We start from the raw sequence: 21,154 nt of genomic DNA on the forward strand, positions 1-21,154 counted from the left end.
CATCAGCTGCCCCTTGCAGCCTTGAGGTTGTTCCAGACCTGGACCAGGAATGGACCCTTCCCCACCAGGTACCTGAACACTGGCATTGTCTTGTCCAAATGAGTGAGAAACCATATGAGAGAGCCTGGCTCGGTGTCAACGCCCTGTTCTTTAACACTTTTGATCACGGTGTCTTCAGGGAGGCTTGGACCCCAGTGGTCAAGTCAGCGAGACAACTTTGGTCTAGACAACTTTCCATACAGGGCTGCTCTGACGATGCTCTGTGCCTGCTTCTCACCAGTGGACATCTGACCTGGTCTGCAGTGGTGCCTGACACAGACATGTCAATGTTTCCCAGGCCTCTCAGCATGCAACCAAGCTGAGAACACCTGCTCTGCTGTATTTTAGATCTAATACAATTTTCTCAGAAGGTACCTGGCGTGTGATGAAGCTAGGTCTCCAGGGAAAGTTAAGTCCAGGAAGGCATGTGGCCTGGCAGAATTGGCAGCCTTTTTCATGAAGCTTATGTCCTGGGTGGGACACATAGGTCATGAACTCCCTCCGGGCTTGTGCCTTTGGGAGGGTCAGGTTGGCCAGCTGATGGAGAAGGCCTTGGAATAGAAGGAGCTGGCATGGCAAGAGCTGTGCTGGGTGGCCAGGGCCACAGACTGCATTAGTCAGGGCTGCTGCACTTGAAAGTTTCCAGACAGGGCTCTGGAGAGGCCTCTGCTGGCAGAGCTCGCCCTGGGGATGGGATCAGGGCTAGGCAGCTTCTCTTCAGCCCCTCTGATATCTCGGCCTCCATTCTGTCTCTTGCAGCCACCCTGAAGGCCAAGCAAGATGAATTACACCGGAAGGCGCTGCAGACACTGGAGAGGTGAGGACATTCCGTTTGTGGCTTTTGGTGCCCACGGGTGGCATGGGCCCCTGATACAGAGCAGCTGACATTGTGTAAGGTTATGCCCAGCTAGCAGGGACAGCCCTTTGGGCTCTGGCAGGCAGTTGAGCCCCACCCTTGACCCTGGACCTCTGGCCTGGGAGATCGACAGCCACCTCCACTGTGAGCCAGCAGCAGACACCAGGATTAGCCCCCAGCCTTGAGGGCTATCAGGGTTTCAATGTGAGGCCCCAAGCCATTGCTGCTGTGATCATCACAGTAGATGAAGTAGGAACAGCACCTTGCAGGATATCCCACATGTAGCAGGGGTTCTGACATGGTTTTATCCTCCTAGCTACTCCACTGCCAGCCTGGCAGCCAGGCCAGAGTCAGGGAAGGATCCAGAAGCACTTGGGCTGCCCTCCCCAAGCCCATCTGTGCCCAGCCACTTCTGTACCCTCTTCTTCCTCTGTCCTGCTCCATCCTTTCCCCACTGTGCCCCTGTAGGTGTCTTGCTCCCTGTTGAAGTAGTACTGTTGTGGATAGGGCCTGGCCTGGGCCCTTTTTGCCAGCTTCATGGGACCCTGTGATGTTCAAAATTAAGGAGACAGTGGCCAGAGATGCAGTCCCAGCTGACCTCTCTGAGCTGCAGGGAATGGGCACATTCCCTGCCCCTGGTTCTTCATTTCCAAGGCTTCTCACCTATAGACCACTTCAGGGCCTTCACGATTCAGGGATGGGATATGCACTTCTGTCTACAGTGTCGAGCCCATAGCCAGGCTGGCAGGTGCTCTGAGCAGGGGCTGGCCCTGTGGGAGTACATACTGTCATTCTGCACCCCCTAATGCACCTCCTTCCGGATCTGTGACCTCTGGGGTGCTGTCCCAGATAATCCCTGCCTACCTTCACTAAGCTGTCCCTCTCTGAAACACTGTCCCCTGCCCAGGGCTGTGTGTGGCCTTCTGCATGAGCTATCATTTGCCCATTGACCCTTCCTGCAAGCCAGAGCCTGGCAGAATCCGCTGCCTCCTCTGCCCCCAGATGTGGTCCATGATGTCAAGTCACATACTGGTGGTTCAATGCTTAGTGACCCTGTTGCTCCCTGTTCCCATGCAGAGCCCAGCAGCTGGCACCTGACGATCCCCAGGTCATCCTGTATGTCTCCCTGCAGCTGGCCCTTGTCCGCCAGGTAGGTTGTCACTGTTCCTAACTGTTGAGCTGTCACCAGCTTGTCCAGGCTCTTCCCAAACCCAGGTGCTGTTGAGTGGCCTTCTTGTCACATGACTGCTGCTCTGGGCACAAAGGCATCTCCCAAGCAGGACTTCTCAGGAGGCCTCAGCCCATTGTGCACTAGCCCCGGGCTCCCTCAGTACAGGGGAGATGATCCATAAGCATGGTGGTCCCAAGGTTGGCTTTAACCCTCTGGCGGCTGGCGTGCCAAGTTTGCAAGAAGATGGAATTCAAAGCAGCAGGAATTGCAGGGACAGAGGCCAGTGGACGGCAGAGCCACCTCTGGAACAAACACAGCAGTGTTTCTGCAGGAGCCCCCTGTCGTTCTCCAGTGCAAGCAAGACCCATCTTTCAGTTGGCAAGGAGCCTCTGCTAGGCAGGAGCACTCTGAGCCAGGCTGTGGAGGCTGAGGCTGCCTCACAGCCAGCACTGCACAAGCCACCACTCCTGGGGCCCGAGCCACCACTCCTGGGGCCCGAGCAGCCAGCTGGGAACTCGCGAATGAGTTTCCATTGCCGCCTGCCAAAAGGCTTCTCTCTCTCTCTCTCTCTCTCTCTCTCTCTCTCTCCTCTCTCTTAAAATTTATTTATTTATTTGAAAAGCAGAGTTAGAGAGACCTTCCACCTGGTTCACTCCCAAAATGACTACAGTGACCAAAGCTGGAATGGTCCAAAACCAGGAGCCAGGAGCTTCTTCCAGGTCTCCCATATGGATGTAAGAGCCCAAGCACTGAGTCATCTTCTGCTGCTTTGCCAAGCATAGTAACAGGGAGCTGGATGGGAAGTGGTGCAACTGGAACTGGGACCGGCCCCTGTATGAGATGCCTGCACTGTAAGTGGCAGTTTTATCAGCTGCACTGTGGCACCAGCCCTGCTCCTTGCTCCTTGTAGTTGAGGAAACCAAGCTGATCTGGGAGCTATTTTTGCACTTATCACCCTCCCACACCACCACTACCTGGCTAAGCAGTAGCTGGGTAGGGGAGAGAGACAAGCAGAAAGTCTGGGGACCCCTGTGGGGGTGCTAAGATGGCCTCTTCAGGAAAGCTGAGTATCATGGATCATTTACATCCCCAACTGGGTCCAACTCGGAGCAGGGATCTGCACAGACCACCATGGCAGGCAGCAGGGGGCAGCTATATATCTTGGCTACAGGATTGCGCCCCCCCCCCCCCCGCCATGGGATGTGCTGGGGGAGGGGGGTTTGTGGACCTCTTGAACCTGTTCCCACTGGTCAACAGGGCCACGGCCACAGTTACACATCACAGACGCCCTCTGCAGCCAGGTGCAGGCTGAGGTTAGGGTCCCCATCCAGAGGGGCAGGAGGTCCATGTGGGGCAGCAGAGCTGTCTCGCCAAAGGTGGGGGAGTGGCAAGGGGTGTTTTCTCGCAGCACCTTCCCTGTCCCCAGTACCCAACTGTGGCTTGCCTGGGATGACCTCATCATGAGGCAGCTGGCACTGGAGTTCAGGGAATGGCCCCTGAGCTGGCTGGTTGCCTCGGCAGATCTCCAAGGCCATGGAGCAGCTGCAGGAGGCCCTGACGGTGTGCAGGGACAACGCCAATGCCCTCCACCTGCTGGCCCTGCTCTTCTCTGCCCAGAAGCACCACCAGCATGCCCTGGATGTCATCAACATGGCCATCACCGAGCACCCCGAGAATTTCAAGTGAGTTCCCCAGGGACACTGCCGGGCTGGGAGCTGGCTGGGGGCTGGCTGGTGACTGAGGCTCATGGTGAGATGAAAAGGGAACAACCTGTAGGGAGGTTACTGGCTGTAATGCCCTGCCCTGGGCTCTGCATGAGCCCCGTGGGAACCCCCAACTTACATATTTTAATTCCAAGAAGGGGATTCCAACTCTGGCTGGCCTGACAGACACCAAGGGAGCCAACCCCTTGCTTCCATGCAGGCTGCCACCTCCTCTTTGGGGCAGTTGGAGAGGGCATTGTTGCCCCCAGGGTGGCCCTGCTCCTCCACAGCCCCTTGTTACCCCATCAGCTAAATGCCCTGCTTCTTGACGGGATTCAGGTACACTTGGCTCAGGCAGCAGTGGATGAGGCAGGACTGGGCTCTCCCACCTCCATCTATGCACAGAAGACCTGCTGCCACCCAACCTGGCCCCTAGGGCGGATGAGCCATGTGGGCCTATGGAGGCAGGGCACGGTCACTCCGTGGAGGGGATCAATGGAAGGACATCTTTTGGTCCCCACCCTCCTCCCCTCAGGAGCAGTTGACTCTGGGTCAACAGTTGACAGGCTTTGTTTGAATTATGAGATTCCAGAAGGAAGGGCTGCTGACTCCCACCTGTCCCACCGTGGGGTATACAGGAAGGTCAGGCAGACCCTGTCTGTGGCTGTCCACTGCAAGGGACAGGAGGAAACCTGACCCTGATGACTCTCACAGGGCCCGTGGCCTTGAGCCCTCAGAGGACACTGCAGGCAGTTCTGCATTGTGGCTTTCTTGGGGTACTGAGGATGGCTGAGCCCCACATGCTCCAGAAGGATGCTTTGCACTCATTGAGTTTTGCTAAAGGTGGGAACTCTGGTGAATGTTGCCTAGGGTGAGTATCATGGTACTGATCAGCCTGCTGTGCAGCCCCAGCACCCTGACCCTCCAACTGCAGTGTGTTGACCCCTGACTCCATGTTACCCTATCCTCACTCGGGCAGATCCCAGCTGCTCATAGCCGGGCATAACCAGTGTGTGAAGCCAACTGGATGAAGCCTCCCCAGGTTCAGGTTCAGCCTGGGAGTAACCATTAAGATTCACTTTAAAAGGCATGTGATGTAGCTTTAGACAGATGGAAGTGAGTATGAATAGATATCAGTTACCTGTCTCAAAATCCCAAGTTCAATGCAACAAGATTGGGTGCTACATTTTGTTTTTAATTTTTGAATGAAAGTGCATAGAAGACGAAGGCTTTTGGCTCTCAGGGCCAGTGCCTTGCTTTTTTGTCTAGACTCCATCGACATGCTTGTCTGGCAAAATGTGACTCATTTCTGTGTCATGAATGTGTGTGTGTTGGCTTTCCTTTGTTAGACTTCAGCGGGGACAGAACCATTGAAAAGAAAAGCTTAGACAGGTTGGGTGGGGAGAGGGCAAGGGTCCTGCCTTCAAGTTCTGAGTGTGTAGGGCAGAAGCAACACAAGGCTGGTGTTTTCTTTGCGCAAAATCTCACATGGCCATTGGGGAGGGAGCAGGGCTGCTGTGCTGAAAGCAAAGCCCTCTTCCCCCAGACCCCCCAGCATTTGGCCCTTCTTCCTAGATCCATTCCAGCTCGACACCCTTCCCTTGCTGAGGCCAACATCTTGCCACTCACTTCCTAACGCTGAGCTGTGTGCTCTCTGCCAACACAGAGGTGCCTCTCCTGGCTTGGGCAGCATGGCTAACTCTGCTTTTTACAACTGGCTAATCCATCTCCTTGCTTCCTCTACCTTCCCAGGCTTTGACTGGACAGCCATCATCTGTCCCTCTTGAGCTGTATGTGTGTCCTCAGCTGCTACCCTCCCCTGCACCCCTGCCACAGGAAATGCTCTACTGAAAGTCTTCCTAGGCCTTGAGGTTGACAACAGCCTTGGGAGGCCCATGGATGGACATGAACTAGAACATTCTGTGCACACATCCAGGAAGACAGCTTTCTGTGGATCTTCAGAGGAAGGCTTGCCCCAGCAGAGAGAAGGAGCACGGTGTAGGTCATGCCATTTGTCCTTGTGCAGCCCAGCTGGGCCCCTGCAGGGAGCAGCCTGGAAGGCAGTGTCCCTGCTTCTGCAGGCAGAATCCTAAAGGGCTGCCTCTGCCGTGGGAACAGTTCACCAGGGCTGACCTCCCACAGGGGCTGCAGGAGCTGTGAGCAGGGAGAGGGGAAGCTCTGAAATCAGACAGATAGGCCTTCGAGTCCTATCTGCTGCAGCCCCCAACCTGTTCTGTTCTTGTCACCAGAGTGGTATGCTGCCACAGGCTTGGGGACCAATGTGTCCCATGCCCGGTAATGCCTCGCTTTTCCTCGTCCACTTGCCTAGGGACAGTGAGGGCAGAGAATGAGCGGGAAGTGGGCTCTTCACCTTGGGTCCTGTCTCCAGCTCCAGAAAGCAGTGTGCTGTGCTGGCCACCCAACTGGGAGATCCCCAACTGGGAGATTCTCAGGAGTGGCTAGTCTGCGTCAGAGAATCCATTGCTGTTGTTCTAAGCCAAACAGAAAAAACAAATCTACAAGACTATTTCAAAAAGTGAGTGGGAAATTGAATTGAAAGGAAAGTTCATTTTAGTGCAAAAGAAATTTTGAAAGTTATGTTAGCTTTTGTAATATACGTTTTCCCTGAACACTTTAAACACTTTTGTGGTTGGGCTAGGGGCTGAGGTGGGGGAGGCAAAGCCCATCTGGCTCTGTTGCATGACGCTAGGGGATGACCTTAACTCTTTGCAAATAGGCCTGCATGGTACCCCACACCAATGAAGCCCTGAAGTGCAGAAACCCATGGATTAATCAGAAATGTCACTGAGTCCATTATAGGTCAGAGATGGCAGAAAATATCATTGCTCTTGGATTGGCACCGCGGCTGCTCCAGCTGTTGCCAAGGAAGTAAAACAGTTGCTGCAGTAAGTCTTGGTGCAGCAGCAAAACAACACAAAACAGACCCTCTTTACCCCAACCGCATCGTCATCAACCCAAGCTCTCTCCCATTGAGCAACTTGCAGATGCTGCCTTGGTGGCCACTGCCTTTCAGAACCTTCTTCCACCTGCAGAGGTCCTCAGGGATTTGAATCTCAGAGCCTGCCTCAATGAAAGAAGCTGGCAGGCCAGTGTTGCCATGTGATCCTGAGCTGGTATAGAGAAGAAAGCTGTTAGGTGGATGGACCCCTGTGTACAAGCGCTTGTCTTGTGTGAGAGACACAGTGAGGTCTTAGCCCCGTGTTGCACCTGTCACATGTGCCACCTGCAGTGTACCTCCTCTCCTTACTCTGTGTGTTCTTTTGCTTTGACCTTGCTTCCCTCTGCCTCCCAGGTCAGTTAGGAGACCCAGACAAGAGAAGGGCACACAGCCAGTTGTCAGCCACGCCCAAGGTGACAGTGTGCAGGGCCACAGCTAGCACTGGCTGGAAACTGGGAGCCCATGGGAGACTATGTGTAGGCTGGTCCAGGAGGTGGAAACGAGAGGTGCTCCCATGGGTCCCTGAACAGAGGAGTGGTGTGGTCTTGGGGACAAGGGATTTTAAATCCTCAGCCAACCTCAGAATCACCATTCCCATACCAGCTTGCTTGGAGGGTCAAACCCTTGCACGTGCTTCTGAATTCAGGGTTGGAAAGCAAAGCAACGATCTCGATTTCCATGCTGTGGGATGACCTTTTATTAATGGAGCTCAGGTTTAAAAAGGCAGAGATGTGATGAAGTGATCCTGATGGCTCTGAAGGGACAGCGTGAACTAGCACGATGGGAACCAGACACCCCAAGAGGCTTCTAACTAAGCCCTGGACGCGTGTGCCTGCTGGGCTGTCCCTGGCCAGCCTGCTTGAGGGCCAGGCCTGCAGCAGGGCTTGGGGACAGCAGCCTCCTTGTCAGGAATGTGAGAGGTCTCAAGCAAGTGGAGGTGACTTTCTAGTCCTTTCTTTCATTTTGAATGTGGGAGGCAGCTGGTAGATCCAACCAGGGAGGGGCAGGAATAGGGGTCATGGAGCCTGGGCCATGGGCCCACTGATCAGCGTCCCTCCCAAAGCCCTGGGATCCACAGGGTGCTGGTTTTAGGTAACAGATTCCTTGTGCCTTAGTCAGCCTGCTTGTAGCAAAGGTCACCATGGTAACCAAACAAAGTTCCTGGGCTAATGATGGGAGCTTTCCAGTTACCAGCCTGTCCGTCACAGATCCCTCCCCAGGCTGGCAGCTGGCCAGGCTGGCTTGCAAAGCCTGGCCACACATGGGGCAGCAGAGGGGCCCATGGCTTCCTTTTGTCTTTCCACAGCAGGCAAGGCTGCCTCCTGCCACCCCTGACAGTCCCATGGCAGGTTCAGCCCTGGTGCCTGCGGACTTGATAGATCCAGGGAGGCAGGGGAGACAGTGTGGGAGTCTAGAGGCACTCTCCCGCAAGCTATCTGTGTGACCCTGTCCATAAGTGTGGCCTGTGTCACTCTCAGGAAACCTAAATGTTCTGGGAAATTCCTGAGCTGAGCCCTAAGCATTAGCTGGAGCCAGAACATGGCTGAATCCCATTAAGGCCAGCCTGTCTTACCTTTCCATCCTGTTGCATGTGAGCCCTGCCTAGCGTGCAGCCTGCTGAGCAAGAGGGGATCCAAGTCCTGGGACTTGGGTCAGCATTTCGGCCTTAAACCCTTTGTGTTTATTTGATGGTTCTTAGTAGGGACTTGTAGTACATCAAAAGGATTCTTAAAATACCAACATTCTGGTGTTGGGTAGAATCAAAGGTATTAACACAAACATAGTTCATCACTCTGCCTGGTTCGTTAAACATGTCTGGTGGACACAACCTCACCCTGCGCAGGACACCAGCCCTCAGCCAAGCTGGCAGCTGGTGCAGCCCAGGAAAGTGCTAAGCCCAACGTAGCGCTTGCAGCACTGGGGCCTTCCCAGAGGTCAACTGCTCAGTTCAGTGCTTCCCGTCATTGCTGGTCCCTTGAGGAGCCCTGCGACCCCCTCCCCCACCCTATGTGTGACATGTGCAGGTTGTTGAGAACAGTGCTCACTCTCCTGTTTGAGGTCTGCCTACTTTCAAGCCAAGAGGGTAGGTAGCATTGCTTGTTCAGTTTGAGAAAGAGAAGAAGGGAAGCAGGGTTTTTCCAAAGGAATTCTTCATTGGTCTTCACAGAAGCAGGGTTTTTCCAAAGGAATTCTTCATTGGTCTTCACAGGTAGTCCTAGTCCTTAGCTGTCTGACAACACAACAGGACCCAGGGGTAGGTACTGTGGCTTGAGTCTGCCTTCAGCCCCTGGGAGAAGGCTGTGCCCACAAGTCAAGCTGTCCCCCAACCCCACCCTGCTCCCCAAGAGATTGCCCACCACCTTGACCTTTGCTTTTCCATGTCTACTGCCAAATCAGGGACCTGCCTCGGGTCTCCCCCACTCTCACCAAGGGCTGGAAGTTCTTCGTCCTGAATGGTGAAGGAAAAACCTTGTGTGGTTGGCGCTTGTTTCTGGAGGTCAGCTGAAGGGACCTGGAGGTGGCCAGCTGCCAAGGGAAATTGAGGCCTGGATGCTGGTGGGGTCAGCCGTCACCTGTGCAGAACACAGATGAGAAGGACAGACAGGGATGCTTTTGTCCGCCTTGCCATGCACCTGCTCCAGGGTCTGCCCATGGAAATGTGCAACTGGGAGCTGGTCACCACTGGGCAGAGCCTTTGAAGGAAGGAGGGGTAGGGCTTGTGCAGCTGCTTTGTATAGCTTCAGAGCTGAAGTGTGTTATTGTAGGGCAGACCGTGGGGCCTCAAAGCAGAGGGGAGTGGTCATCCCAAGGGAAACTGCCTTTCAGGGGTTGGGTCTTGGTCTTGCCAGGAGATGTGTAAGCTGGCACAGATACCACTCAGGGAGGGCTCTCCTGTCAGGTCCCTTTAAGGAATCAGGCCCAGAAGTGCACATGTGTGAGCATTCCTAGTTGGTGGCATTGGTGGAAGCTCCCCTAGAGCCTAGCATATCACTTGGCATCCCTGGTGTTCTGGCAGGGACTGACCACTCAGGTGATGGCAATCCCAGTGTTGCCCTTTTCCCTACCCCGATCTGTCTTGTGGGTGGGGCTCCACTCACAGCCTGTACTTCTGGCACCATCCAGCCCTGGAGGTACCCTACAAGATTCTGTGGGATTCCTTTTGACCATTGCACATGCTTGCGTGCAACGGACAAGAGCTGTGGACTTTGTGCTTTTATAGCCCCTGTACTCCCAGCTGGACCACTCCCTCAAGTGTTGTTTCATTCTTTGGTTTCCAGTCATATAGGACATCTTGTGGCCTCTGTTCTGCCTAACTCCCATTCTCCCCTCCGTTCCGTAGGGAGCCCTATGCTGGGCACCCAGCACTGCCCTTCACCCTGGTTGACCCTCAGATGAGAATGTAGCTGAGAACACCCTACGCATTGTCACAGCCCTCACCCCACCTCACTGTCATTTGGGTTTGATTTGGTTTGGGGTTTTTGCAACATTCCTGATTCAAAAGTGAAACTCAAGGCTATGGCAGGTGTCTCCCTGATGAGTGATGGAGCAGGAATCCAGGCCGGCTGCTAGGCCCGACAAATGGCTGCATTTGCATCCTTAGCTTCCTTAGCAACAGCGACAGCAACAACACACACAGGGCTGGTCTGGGCAGACACTGTGGCCAGCATTAGCTCACAGGTTCCTCCCAGTGACCTGAGAGGGCAGCAACTGTCCTTCCCACTTCACAGAGAGGCCAAGTGAGCAGCTGCCTGCAGTGGGGGCTGCACCCGTAAGACTGAGGGCCTGTGTGGATGGAAGGAACACTGCATTGTTGCCCAAAACCCTTGCTGGGCTTCTATGTACCGTATTTCCACATAACAATCTCAAGGCTTGGAGTAGCTCTGATAAGGGAAGAAATTAAGGCTGTGAGGGTTTGGGTGGCTTCCCGGGCATTAGGCACACACTGCCTTTTGCCACCCGGTCATTCTTGGTGTCACCAAGGAGGACGCTTGCTGACCGTTGATTCCCTGTGCCATACCCAGGCCCTGGCCTCCAGACCTGGGAGTTAAGACTTTCTAGAAGCGTGGCTACCTGACTCAAAGAGTAGCCTGTTTTTTCATTCAATTACGTGTTTCCTATAAAAATAGAACTCTTCATTAAAACAGTGCCACACAGCCATGTGCTGGAATTGCTAATGACTGTCCTTTAAAGAGCTAATACCCTCTTATGTGCATTTGCCACACCTGCTGCCACCCTTCTGCCCTTATGGCCTGGAGCCCTCCACCCTCAAGCTGGGCAGAGCCACTCGGGACCAAGCAGAATCACAGAGTGAGGGTTCAGGAGGACCAGAAGGGATAGGGAGTCCCCCTCGCTTGCTCAGTTTTCCAAGCCTCTATGACTCAACTTCCTTTTTCCACACTGCAGTCAAGGTGTGCTGCCTGGTCTCAGAGCATGTACTGGGCACACCAAGATAAGATCTGGTGCCCATCCAAGAGTAGGGGAGGCAGGGCAGAGAGTGACAGCTGACCTTTCCCTGTGGCTTCCTGTGTACCAGGCACCGGCCGGACCGCTCCCTTTCCTTGTGTCCTCCCATTGGGCAGGGGTTTCAGCCTGCAGATCATGAGCCAGCTCCCTCAGGTATAAGGCCATGACTGAGTTCAAGGATTGGTGGTAGGTGCAGTTTTTAGGAAACCAAAAGTAATAGTGAGGCCCACACATCCATGTCCTGCCCTGTGTCCCTCACTCCGCATCCAGGAGAGCAGGTACCTGCGGTTTAAAGCAGGAGCACCTGGGTGAGCAGCCAGGAAGGGCACCCGAGGACATCTGATGAGCCAGAAACGTCACCAGAATAAAACCTATTTAGGAAATAGTTCTCTTTTTTTTTCTCTTTTTAAAATATTTATTTCTTTTTATTGGAAAAGTGTATTTACAGAGAGAAGGAGAGAAAGATTTTCCATCTGCTGATTCACTCCCCAAGTGTTGCCAACAGCTGGAGCTAAACCCAGAAGCCAGGAGCTTCTTTCGGGTCTCCCATATGGATGCAGGCTCCCAAGGCTTTGAGCCATTCTCTGCTGCTTTTGCAGGCCACAAGCAGGGAGCTGGATGTGAAATGGAGCAGCTGGGACACAAACTGGCACCCATATGGGATGTGGGTAACTTGATAGTGGAGAATTCGTCTGTTGAGCCATGGTGCCAGCTCTAAAAATGGGGTTCTTCAGAGCACATTTGGGAAATCATGCTCACCCATCTCTGGGGCAGCCCACCCTGAGATCTTTCCTCTGAAAAGCAGTGGAAGTCTTGGTCTTTGCCATGGAGTGTTAGTGCTGCCAAGAAAGTCCAGGAGGAAGCAAGTGCCAACAGCCTCCTTGGGAACCTCCAGCAGCAGCCCCCAGCAGAGCTGTTGGTACACACCAGGACATTTTAGAGCAGAGCAGAGATACAGACCCGTGACTTCCTGCTTGGGAAGATGGCTGGCCAGATGCAAGCCGACAGACAGACAGGCAGGTGGGTAGGGGTGCACTGACTGTAACATGGCTCTGCCCAAGGCAGCCAAGCCTGTGTGGGCACTCCCAGTCCTACCCCTGGGCTCTGGAGTGTGGAGGTGACCCAACAAACAGGTGGTGGATCCCCACAGTGGTAGATGAGGCGAGCAGTTCCTGGCAGCAACATTCTGGCAAGAAGTAGGGCACACTTGCTGTGCAGCTGGGACAGGCTGAGCCCCTCGGGTGAGAGTATCCCGCAGGCCTCGGCCTCTTCCCCAGCACCAGCAGGGGGACAACCCTTGAGGTAGGACAGGTTTCCATTGCACTCATTCCATGTGCTCACTTCCACATCTTACAATAGTGATAGCCTGGCCTTAAAAGGCCTCAGTGTTTATTCAGTGTGGGCTTCAACCACTTCAAGATCCAGATACTTGCCTACAAGGGTCTAAGCTGAGGCTCCTTTGCTTCTGGGCCCGCAGTCCTGGAGCTCTGAGCAGCCCCCAACCCCAACTCCTAGACCCTAGGGGCAATGGGGAAGAACTCACACCCAGCTGGCCAAGCCAGCAAGCTGGAGGACTTGCTGAGAACCTGCAGGGACCCTTGGCCTGGAAACCTGGGCAGGTGGACCCTGTGCTGGACAGCCAGATGTAGTGTGAGATTTCTCAGCTGTTGCTCAGGGGATCATCCCAGGTCAGTCTCGTGGAAGTTCCATGGGCAGGTGACTTCACTTCTGTTTGACCCGTGACATACCCGGCTAGATGGTATCAGAGCTGGGACTTTGGCTTGGGTTTCTGGCTCACAGGTCAGCATCTGTTCACTGTGAGTGATGTGAGCGGACTAAGTTTGAGGACACAAATGCAGGCGTTCCTCTGAGGCAATGGCTGTTCTCCGTGTGTGACTACTGGATAGCCACTAGTTTCCTGTGATCCCAAAGTTCCAGTCTCAGATGATGCCCTCAGCTCTGCAGGTGATTTTGGCCATGCCCGGTGACCCTGCCCTGGACTGAAAAGGCCCCCTGGCCCCGGCCTATGCAGGAGGAGCTTCCCTCTTCATGCCATGCCCAGAACCTGCAGCTCCTCCAGGCTCTGGCCATGGGGAGTAAAGCTTGGCTCCTGCACAGTTTAAAGTGAGAGTCCAGTGTTCAGAGTCCAGTGCCAGGGAGTGGCCATGTACCCAGTGCTATGCCAGGCACCTGGGAAGTCAGGTGAACACTGCCTGGAAGGAGGCGGAGCCTGGCTGTGCTGAGGGACTCATTGTCCAGATGGGGCTGCACAAACAAGATAACTGGCTTTTCCAGCTGTGCACACGAGTGGCTACAGACTGCTTTCAAATGTCTCAAAAATTCTGGGGCCAGGGGAAGATTGTCTTCCTCATTTTTTGTTGTTTTTGTGTTGTTTTAGAAATATTTGTTTATTTGAAAGGCAAGTTGCAGAGAGAGATCTTTCATCCACTGATTCATTCCTCAAATGGCTGCAACAGCTAGAGTTGGGCCAGTCCAAAGCCAGGAGTCAGGGAGCTATTTCCAGGTCTCCTGCATGGATGCTAGGACCCAAGGACTTGGGCTGTCTTCCTCTGCTTTCCCAGGTACACTAGCAGGGAGCTGTATTAGAAGTGGAGCAGCTGGAATTCTAACCAGTGCACATGCTCACAGGATTATGGGGTTCCCGTGGGGGCTTCTTAAAGGAGAATCTTAAAGGGATGTAAAAGAGGCTTTTTTGTAAAGTCTTAATCTTTCATTCAAATTACCTGTTTGACTCACCCAGTATATGAAACAGTGAGGAGTACTGCTTGAGGTGGTAGGGAAGGGAAACCCAAGTTGTCTTGGTCCACGCAGGAAATCCCGTATTCTGTGGCCATGGCTCTGGCTCTGCCTGGCTGCGCAGGCCCAGAAGTGTTGCCCACCAGCCATGACGGCATCCCAGGACTCTGTGAGTGCTCTCTGGCTGAGCCAGCATGGTGTAGGTGGGCAAAGCACCCAGCCAGTGGGTGGAACAGGGCTTACTGTAATCCAACTCAGTAGAGTGGCTCCTCCTGAAGGGAAAGGGTTGTTATATACCCATCCCTGTTGCGAGCTGGGGAACATTCAGCAGTGAGTCTGAGGTCAGCTTGTAAGTATGTAGGGAAAAAAGACTACTCCCCGGAAAGCCAGGGTACACATCTGATTAGGAGCTGGCCATACTAGGGATAGGGGCACAGGACAGGTGCCAGCAGGCAGCTCCTAGAGTCTGCCCTGCCCAAGGATCAATCCCCACACAAACATCCTAGAGGGTGGCAATGGCAGAAACCGGGGCAGGAAGGCCTTGAAGACCATATGTCACCAGGAGTGTTAACCTGGGCCGTACAGGCAGAATCATCTGTAGAGAAGGAGTCCACTCAAGCCGTACTCAACAGCCAGACAGGAAATCTACAGAGCCAATGTGGACACTCCCAGGACCCAGCAGTGAAGGCCAGCCTAGTGGGTGGGTGACTGCTGGAGCCCTTGCCCAGCCCAGAAAGGATGTGGTTGGCTTGAGAAATTCCGATCTAGGTCACTCATGCTAATGGAATGTCAGCAGGCAAGAGGACACTGGCGCCTTGGCGGAAGTGACTGTGATGCCAACTCAGTTCTCGACCTCTTCTGTTCCCAAGCTGCCTCTCAGGGTAGTATGTGGGAAGGGGGAAAGTGCTAGAAGGCAGTGAGTCCACTGGGAGCCAGGAATACTGCAGGGGTGGTCTGCCGCCAGGGACTTTGCAGCCCTGGCTGCTCCTGAGAATGCACTCTCCCACCCCACCCTCTTCTTCAGCAATGGGCAGAGTTCTGGTCCCTGGGAGAAACTGGGTGGAGGGAAGGGCAGCAGGGCTGGAACCCTATTCCAACTGTACAGCCATTCTCTGGGGACCTCACAAGCCTGCTAAGTGCTCGGTGTTTGCTGCTGTCAGCAGAATTGGGTGTGGTGAGAATTCAAATCAGGCTTGGGAGATGGGTGTGCATGGTGAGGTGGCCTTGGCTGTTGCAGGCATTCATTTTCATTTAATTTTTAATTTTACATTTGATAAAATTTAATGAGGCTTTCCTCATCTATCCAGGGTCAAGAAAACAAAGTTTGCAGTTCCACTTAGGAGATGTTAACTGGCTACGTGTTACGTGCTGGCAAGATGAGAAACAAAATTCTGAGGGTGGACATTTGACTTAGTGACTAAGATGTCGCATATCAAGGTGCCTGGGTGGGAGTTCCAATCCTGCTCCGATTCCAGCTTCTAGCTAATGCATGCCTGGCAGCAGCTGGTGATAACCCATGTGCTTGGTCCTACCATCCACATGGGCAACCTGGAGGGGATTCCCAGCTTCCAGCTTCAGCCTGGCCCAGTCCTGGCTGTTGTGGACAGCTGGAGAGTTTGCCAGCAGATGTGTATCTGTCTGCATCATGTCTATGCATGGATGTGGCTCTGTCTCCCTGCCTCTCTAATAAAATGAGCAGGAACCAGAAGACTGCATGACGTGGTCTTACCACTTCCTTGCACAGACTGCCTTCTAGGTATGGTTCTTAACCCAAAGCTCCATCCTGGGTAGGGCCGGTGGGTCATCCATCGTAAAGCTCTAACTGTCCTGTGGGACATAAGATGCTGTTTACCCAAGAGACCCAGAGAGAGTGAGTGATTCAGGGGTTACAGCAGTAGCTGCCCTATTTCTGGATATGCTTTTTCCCGTTGGTTGCAGAGATGGGCTCCAGAGGTACCCTTTGGTGAAGCAGAATCTCCCTGGTGGTCTTCCACTAAGATTAAAAGTATGAGATGCAGGGCATACTGACCAACCCTCTTGCTCCTGGCAGCCTGATGTTCACCAAGGTGAAGCTGGAACAGATGCTGAAAGGCCCAGAGGAGGCCCTTGTGACCTGCAGACAAATGCTGCGACTGTGGCAGACCCTGTACAGCTTCACACAGCTGGGGTGAGTGGCCGGTGTTGGCCATGGAGGGTGCTAGGCAAGATGGGAGTGGGAGGATGTTTCAAAGTGAGTGTGGAGCTATGTGCTCCTGTGGCTTTGTACTCTAAGGATCCAACTTTGACCTTGACAGACCTCTACCAAGAGCATAAAGACTCCACTTGTTTATGAATTTGAAGACTAGCATGGTAAGAAGACCCAAAGCCAGGGCCTAGGCTTATTGCTTCCTCTGATAGCTCAACTGCTTATATTCCTATCTCATACATGATCAGATTTTCTTCTCAGCTCAAGGAAGAAACGGACCTCAGATACGCCCTCCCTCCTGCTCTGGTCCCCAGCCTCAGCTCTGTGTTTTTCTGAGCCAGATCAGGACACCCTTGTCCATCAGGAAGCTACAGCTAGTCTTTTTTTCAATGTCAATGGAGTGCCTGGGCTCAGCCCATGCATCTCAGAGGGCAAGGCAGCCCCGTGTGGGTGGGTGCATGGCCGCCTCCTGCTACTCCCCTCCTCTGGGACTGCTGTGTGTGTCATCATCCCCCTTAAGCCACAGGGGTCCCCCACCCTGTGGGTATTCACATCTTCACAGGGACTGTGGGAGCAAGGAGGTCTCTAGGGGTAAAATTTACAGAGGAGACCCGAGGGTAATCAGATGGAGGAGGGAGCCTTGGGTAGTGTCAACCTCCCTTTGAAGGCTCCGATGGCTGCAAGATTCCAGGGGATGGCAGGACATTGGGTAGAAGTTGCCAGAAGAGGCTCTAAGATGAGAGCTTTCCAGAAAGGGGATAGGAAGTCCCACAGTGGCTAGAAGACATGGGGGACCTGCATTGAGATTGGCAGCTGGAGCAGGTAGATAGTCTGTTAGCTAATGGCCCTGATGTTGGCTCCGGTTTCAGCGTGATCTCTCAGCTTAAGAGCCCTGACTAGAGTGAGACTCCCTCCTCCTTCCTGCCAACCATCCCCCTCACCAGACCCACCCCTCACTGTCTTCCAGGGGCATGGAGAAGGATGGCAGCTTTGGTGAGGGCCTCACTATGAAGAAACAGAGTGGCATGCACCTGACTCTCCCTGACGCCCATGACGCAGACTCCAGTAAGAACTGTCGCTATGGGCATCTGCCCAGGCTGGCCATGCCCACCAATGGCTCCTGGCCAGCTGCTTCCCAGGGTCAAGAGTTAAGGAGCTGCCCTCTGGCATCTCCCAGGGTTGATCTTGGCACTGGGTGAGGCTGGCTGCCGGCCTGGGACAGGTGGTAGACAGCTGGAGGAGGGGGCAGAGAGGGTTGGCAGGGGGCGGGGTGCAAAGAGTGACGATCTGGGTGGAAAGGTAACTGGAAGCATTCCGCTTAAGCTAAAGCTAGAGGCCAAAGTTGTTCTCACTATCCTTGGTCAAGTTTAAAGGAATGGCTGAGCTCTTTGCTCAGCTTAAAGCTGACTTTCCTCCTCCAGTGGGGTGGGGGTGGAGTGAGAGCAGAGGAGGGTGGACAGGACTTATCCTGAGACCCACAGCTTGCAAGTCCAGGAAGCAGGCTCCCATTTATTTAGCCTGTGAACCTGATCAAGGTAGAGAGCACCTTCCCCATCCTGTTGTGAGAATGAGCTCATGAGGAGAGTTATCATCAGAGGAGATGCTCTGTGAGTCACAGCACACCGTCAGGTGGCAGAGTCGCCTTCAGGGGCCAACCTTAGCACCTGCTGCCAGAGGCACCAGGCAGGGGTGTACAGCTGCAGGGCAAGCTGCAGGCTGCCAGGAGACAGCAGCAGGGCGCAGGGCTCCCTTGCGACTGAAGAAGGACGAATGGTGCACAAAGTTACTGGGACTCAGTGTACACTTGTCCCAGAAACAGAAATCATCTGTGGTTTGTCCCAGGTCTCCTGAGTGTACTAGACCATTTATTGCCTCTGAGAGAGAGAGAGAGAGAGAGAGAGAGAGAGAGAGAGAGAAAGGGCTCACGTTTGACCTGCCTGGGAATTAGACACGTCAGCAGCCTCTGTCCTGACCAGGGGCCCTGGTCACCCGTAGCTGCCAGGGCCTGCCTGTCCCTGCTGCCCCTAGTTTAAGATGCAGCCTCAAGTGGGCCCTTGGAATGAGCACGCTCCAGAAGGCCCTGGAAGATGCATGTTGCAGAAAGATGAGGCATGCATTCCAAATATGTTTTGCTCCGAGTTAAACTTCTCTTTTAATGCCATTGCCCACACACTTTTGGAAGCCCCTTATTTAAAATAGCAGCAGGAAGAAGGATCACCTGAAATTTCTCCACACGGCCTCTCAGACGTTTCTCCTTCTTTCTCTTTTACAAAACCGCATTTGTATTTTTGTGCAACTGAACTTCTTTTCCACCTCCCCAAGTGGTGTAAATGTCTCACTAGGTCAACATCCTTATTTATGCATGACTTAGATGGCTGCAGCGTCTTGGACCAGTATAACCTCAATTACCTCTGTTCTTGGCTACTTCCAGGGACTCTGTTGCTGTCAGTACTACTGGCACCTGTACCAGCCTCTTGGCTGACATTTATGGTTGTTTTCCATAGGGATGGCTTCCCAGTGGGTAAAAGCTCTCCTCCCCAACCCTGGGTGGGAGCTGTTTTGCTGGCTGCCAGGCTGCGCTGCCCTGTCTCTCCACGGGACCCCTGACTCTGATGCTCAGCCTTGGCCCCCCGCTTGTTCCACAGACTCTCAGCGGGCCTCGTCCATTGCGGCCTCGCGGCTTGAGGAGGCCATGTCGGAGCTGACCGTGCCCGCCTCGGTGATGAAACAGGGCCCTATGCAGCTGTGGACCACACTGGAGCAGATCTGGCTGCAGGCTGGTAAGTGTCTTTGACCTTAACTAGGGGATCTGAACCCCAGTGACACCAGTTGAACCCCACCCCATCCCCAGGCACTCAGAGGAGTGGGTGTCAGCTGCAGTGGGGGTGGGGGAGCAGAGACCTTGGGGATCAGAGAACTGGGGCTGTAACTCTAGTTATTTGTGCCCTGCTTGCCTCTGGCAGATCACCCAGTGCATTTAGCATTGGGTTTCCTTCTCTGCCCAGTGGGGAAGTTACTTATGTCCCCTGCCCTGGCAACAAATACAAAAATGAGAGGATTTGAGGCCAGGAGAGGTCCCATAGATGAACAGCCTGCTCAGAGGGCTTCGGACCCTGCTGAGTTACTTGAGTGGCAAGACCATGGTGAACCCTCAGAGGAAGCAGTCTGGGGACAGAGTTCATCAAAGGCAGAGGGAGAGCAGTAAGGTGGAGGCTGCCCTTCAGGTGCCCGTCCCCCCTGAGAGGGCGTCCCTGCCCCGGGTGGTTGAGACCCTGTTGGAACCTGTGACATAGGGATTTGACAGACCAATGTTTAAATGCACTTAGAGTCTAGGGTTTCCCGCCATGTGTGTTTTACACGAGAATGTATTGGTATGATCAGTTTGCAGGGCGTCCCCTCTCTCCCCAGTAGAGTTGCTGAATCTTAGAGAAAAAAAGAAAGATGGGCCAGGATTCACAGGGAGGCTAGACACGTGAGCATTTGCATTCTGCTGGTATTACTCAGGTAGCAAGAAGCCAGCACATCTAGGTCCTGTAGGGTGTTGTGCCGCTGTGGGCTGTGTTCTATCAATTGTTGGATCTTGAGTAGGAAGAGGAATGCTTCAAAGTCTAGAAAAGTAATGAACACATCCTCCTCTTAGGTAAAGATTCCACTTTCCAAAAAACATATTTGTTTATTTATGTGTTATTTGAAAGTTAGAGAAAGGCAGAGAACTTGAATCTTCTATTGCTGGTTCACTCCCCAAATGGCCACAACAGCCAGAGCTGGTCTGATCCAAAGCCAGGAGCCAGGAGCTTCCTCCAGGTCCTCCATTTGGCAGGTGTCCAAGCACTTGGGCCGATTTTCCCTGCTTTTCCCAGGCACAGGGACAGAGATCTGGCACACAAACCAATGCCCACACTCGGTGGGTCATCGTAGGCAGCAGCTTTATCCACTGTACCAAAACTCTGGCCCCCAGTTCCTGCCTTCGTCTAAGACACAGAGCCATCATCAGTCCCCAGGGGCAAGATAGAGTACTAGATCTGCAGGTGTCTGGGAAAGAGCTTCACCCACACTGGAGTGCCCATCACCTGGCAATCACATTCCCCGGAGTTCTGGGTTGCCTGATCAGGAGCTCCTAAAGCTTCATGTTTTTCAGTGCCTCATCTTGTTCACTGCCATCAGCAGGTGCTGCTGTTTCTGCAGGTCCCAAGGATGCTTTCCCATACCAAGAGCACATCACCTTACGTCAAGGACAGTAGCATGGTAGACGCCTTCTTATAGGCCTTGACTGGACTTGGGAATTTCAGTGTAGATACACATCCTTCAGTAATGTGCACATCAACCCTTCTTCTGGATGTTACTCTGGGTAATCACTCAGCAGAAGAGACATCACCTGAAGGCTTTGAACTGGGCACCAGCTAAGAACAGGGCAGTGCAATGTCAAGAGTAGGTATCAGGTCCACAAGAGCAGTGGCGTGCACAAGGAAGATGCTTACTTCTTTTCTTCTTTTTTGTTTATTATTTGTTTGTTTTAAAATTTATTTATTTATTGGAAAGTCAGATATACAGAGAGGAGGAGAGACAGAGAGGAAGATCTTCTGTCCGATGATTCACTCCACAAGTGAACGCAACGGCCAATGCTATGCCGATCCGAAGTCAGGATACAGGAACTTCTTCTGGGTCTCCCACATGGGTTTAAGGTCCCAAGGCTTTGGGCCATCCTCAACTGCTTTCCCAGGCCACAAGCAGGGAGCTTGATGGGAAGTGGAGCTGCCGGGATTAGAACCAGTGCCCATATGGGTTCCCAGCGCGTTCAAGGCGAGGACTTTAGCTGCTAGGCCACACCGCCAGGCCCCGTACTTCTTTACTTCTTTCCATTTGGAGATGACCACCCCTGCCCTCAGAATGACCACTGTGCTATCTCTAGGGAGCTGTTCTCATCCACGTGGTCCAGGATGGCTCCCTGCCACATTCACATTCCAAAGCATAGGACAAATGAGGACAAGGGGAAGAAGGCACACCCTCTCCCCACAAGGAC

The 21,154-nt window shown here is 53.5% G+C and overlaps 1 protein-coding gene across 1 annotated transcript in view; it reads left to right on the forward strand.

Annotated features, from left to right (window-relative positions):
• Nucleotides 1-21,154, forward strand: part of TTC7A (tetratricopeptide repeat domain 7A) — a 95,019-nt gene that overhangs the window by 61,383 nt on the left and 12,482 nt on the right. Inside the window, exons 13-18 of the mRNA XM_040993210.1 lie at nucleotides 799-856; nucleotides 1,973-2,045; nucleotides 3,588-3,748; nucleotides 16,000-16,116; nucleotides 17,102-17,199; nucleotides 18,780-18,914. Coding sequence (XP_040849144.1) covers nucleotides 799-856; nucleotides 1,973-2,045; nucleotides 3,588-3,748; nucleotides 16,000-16,116; nucleotides 17,102-17,199; nucleotides 18,780-18,914 — 642 coding nt within the window. The remainder of the gene's footprint in view (nucleotides 1-798; nucleotides 857-1,972; nucleotides 2,046-3,587; nucleotides 3,749-15,999; nucleotides 16,117-17,101; nucleotides 17,200-18,779; nucleotides 18,915-21,154) is intronic.

Source organism: Ochotona curzoniae, unplaced genomic scaffold, assembly GCF_017591425.1.
Source record: "Ochotona curzoniae isolate NIBS_2020 unplaced genomic scaffold, NIBS_Ocur_1.0 contig_883, whole genome shotgun sequence".
Taxonomy (NCBI): Eukaryota; Metazoa; Chordata; class Mammalia; order Lagomorpha; family Ochotonidae; genus Ochotona; species Ochotona curzoniae.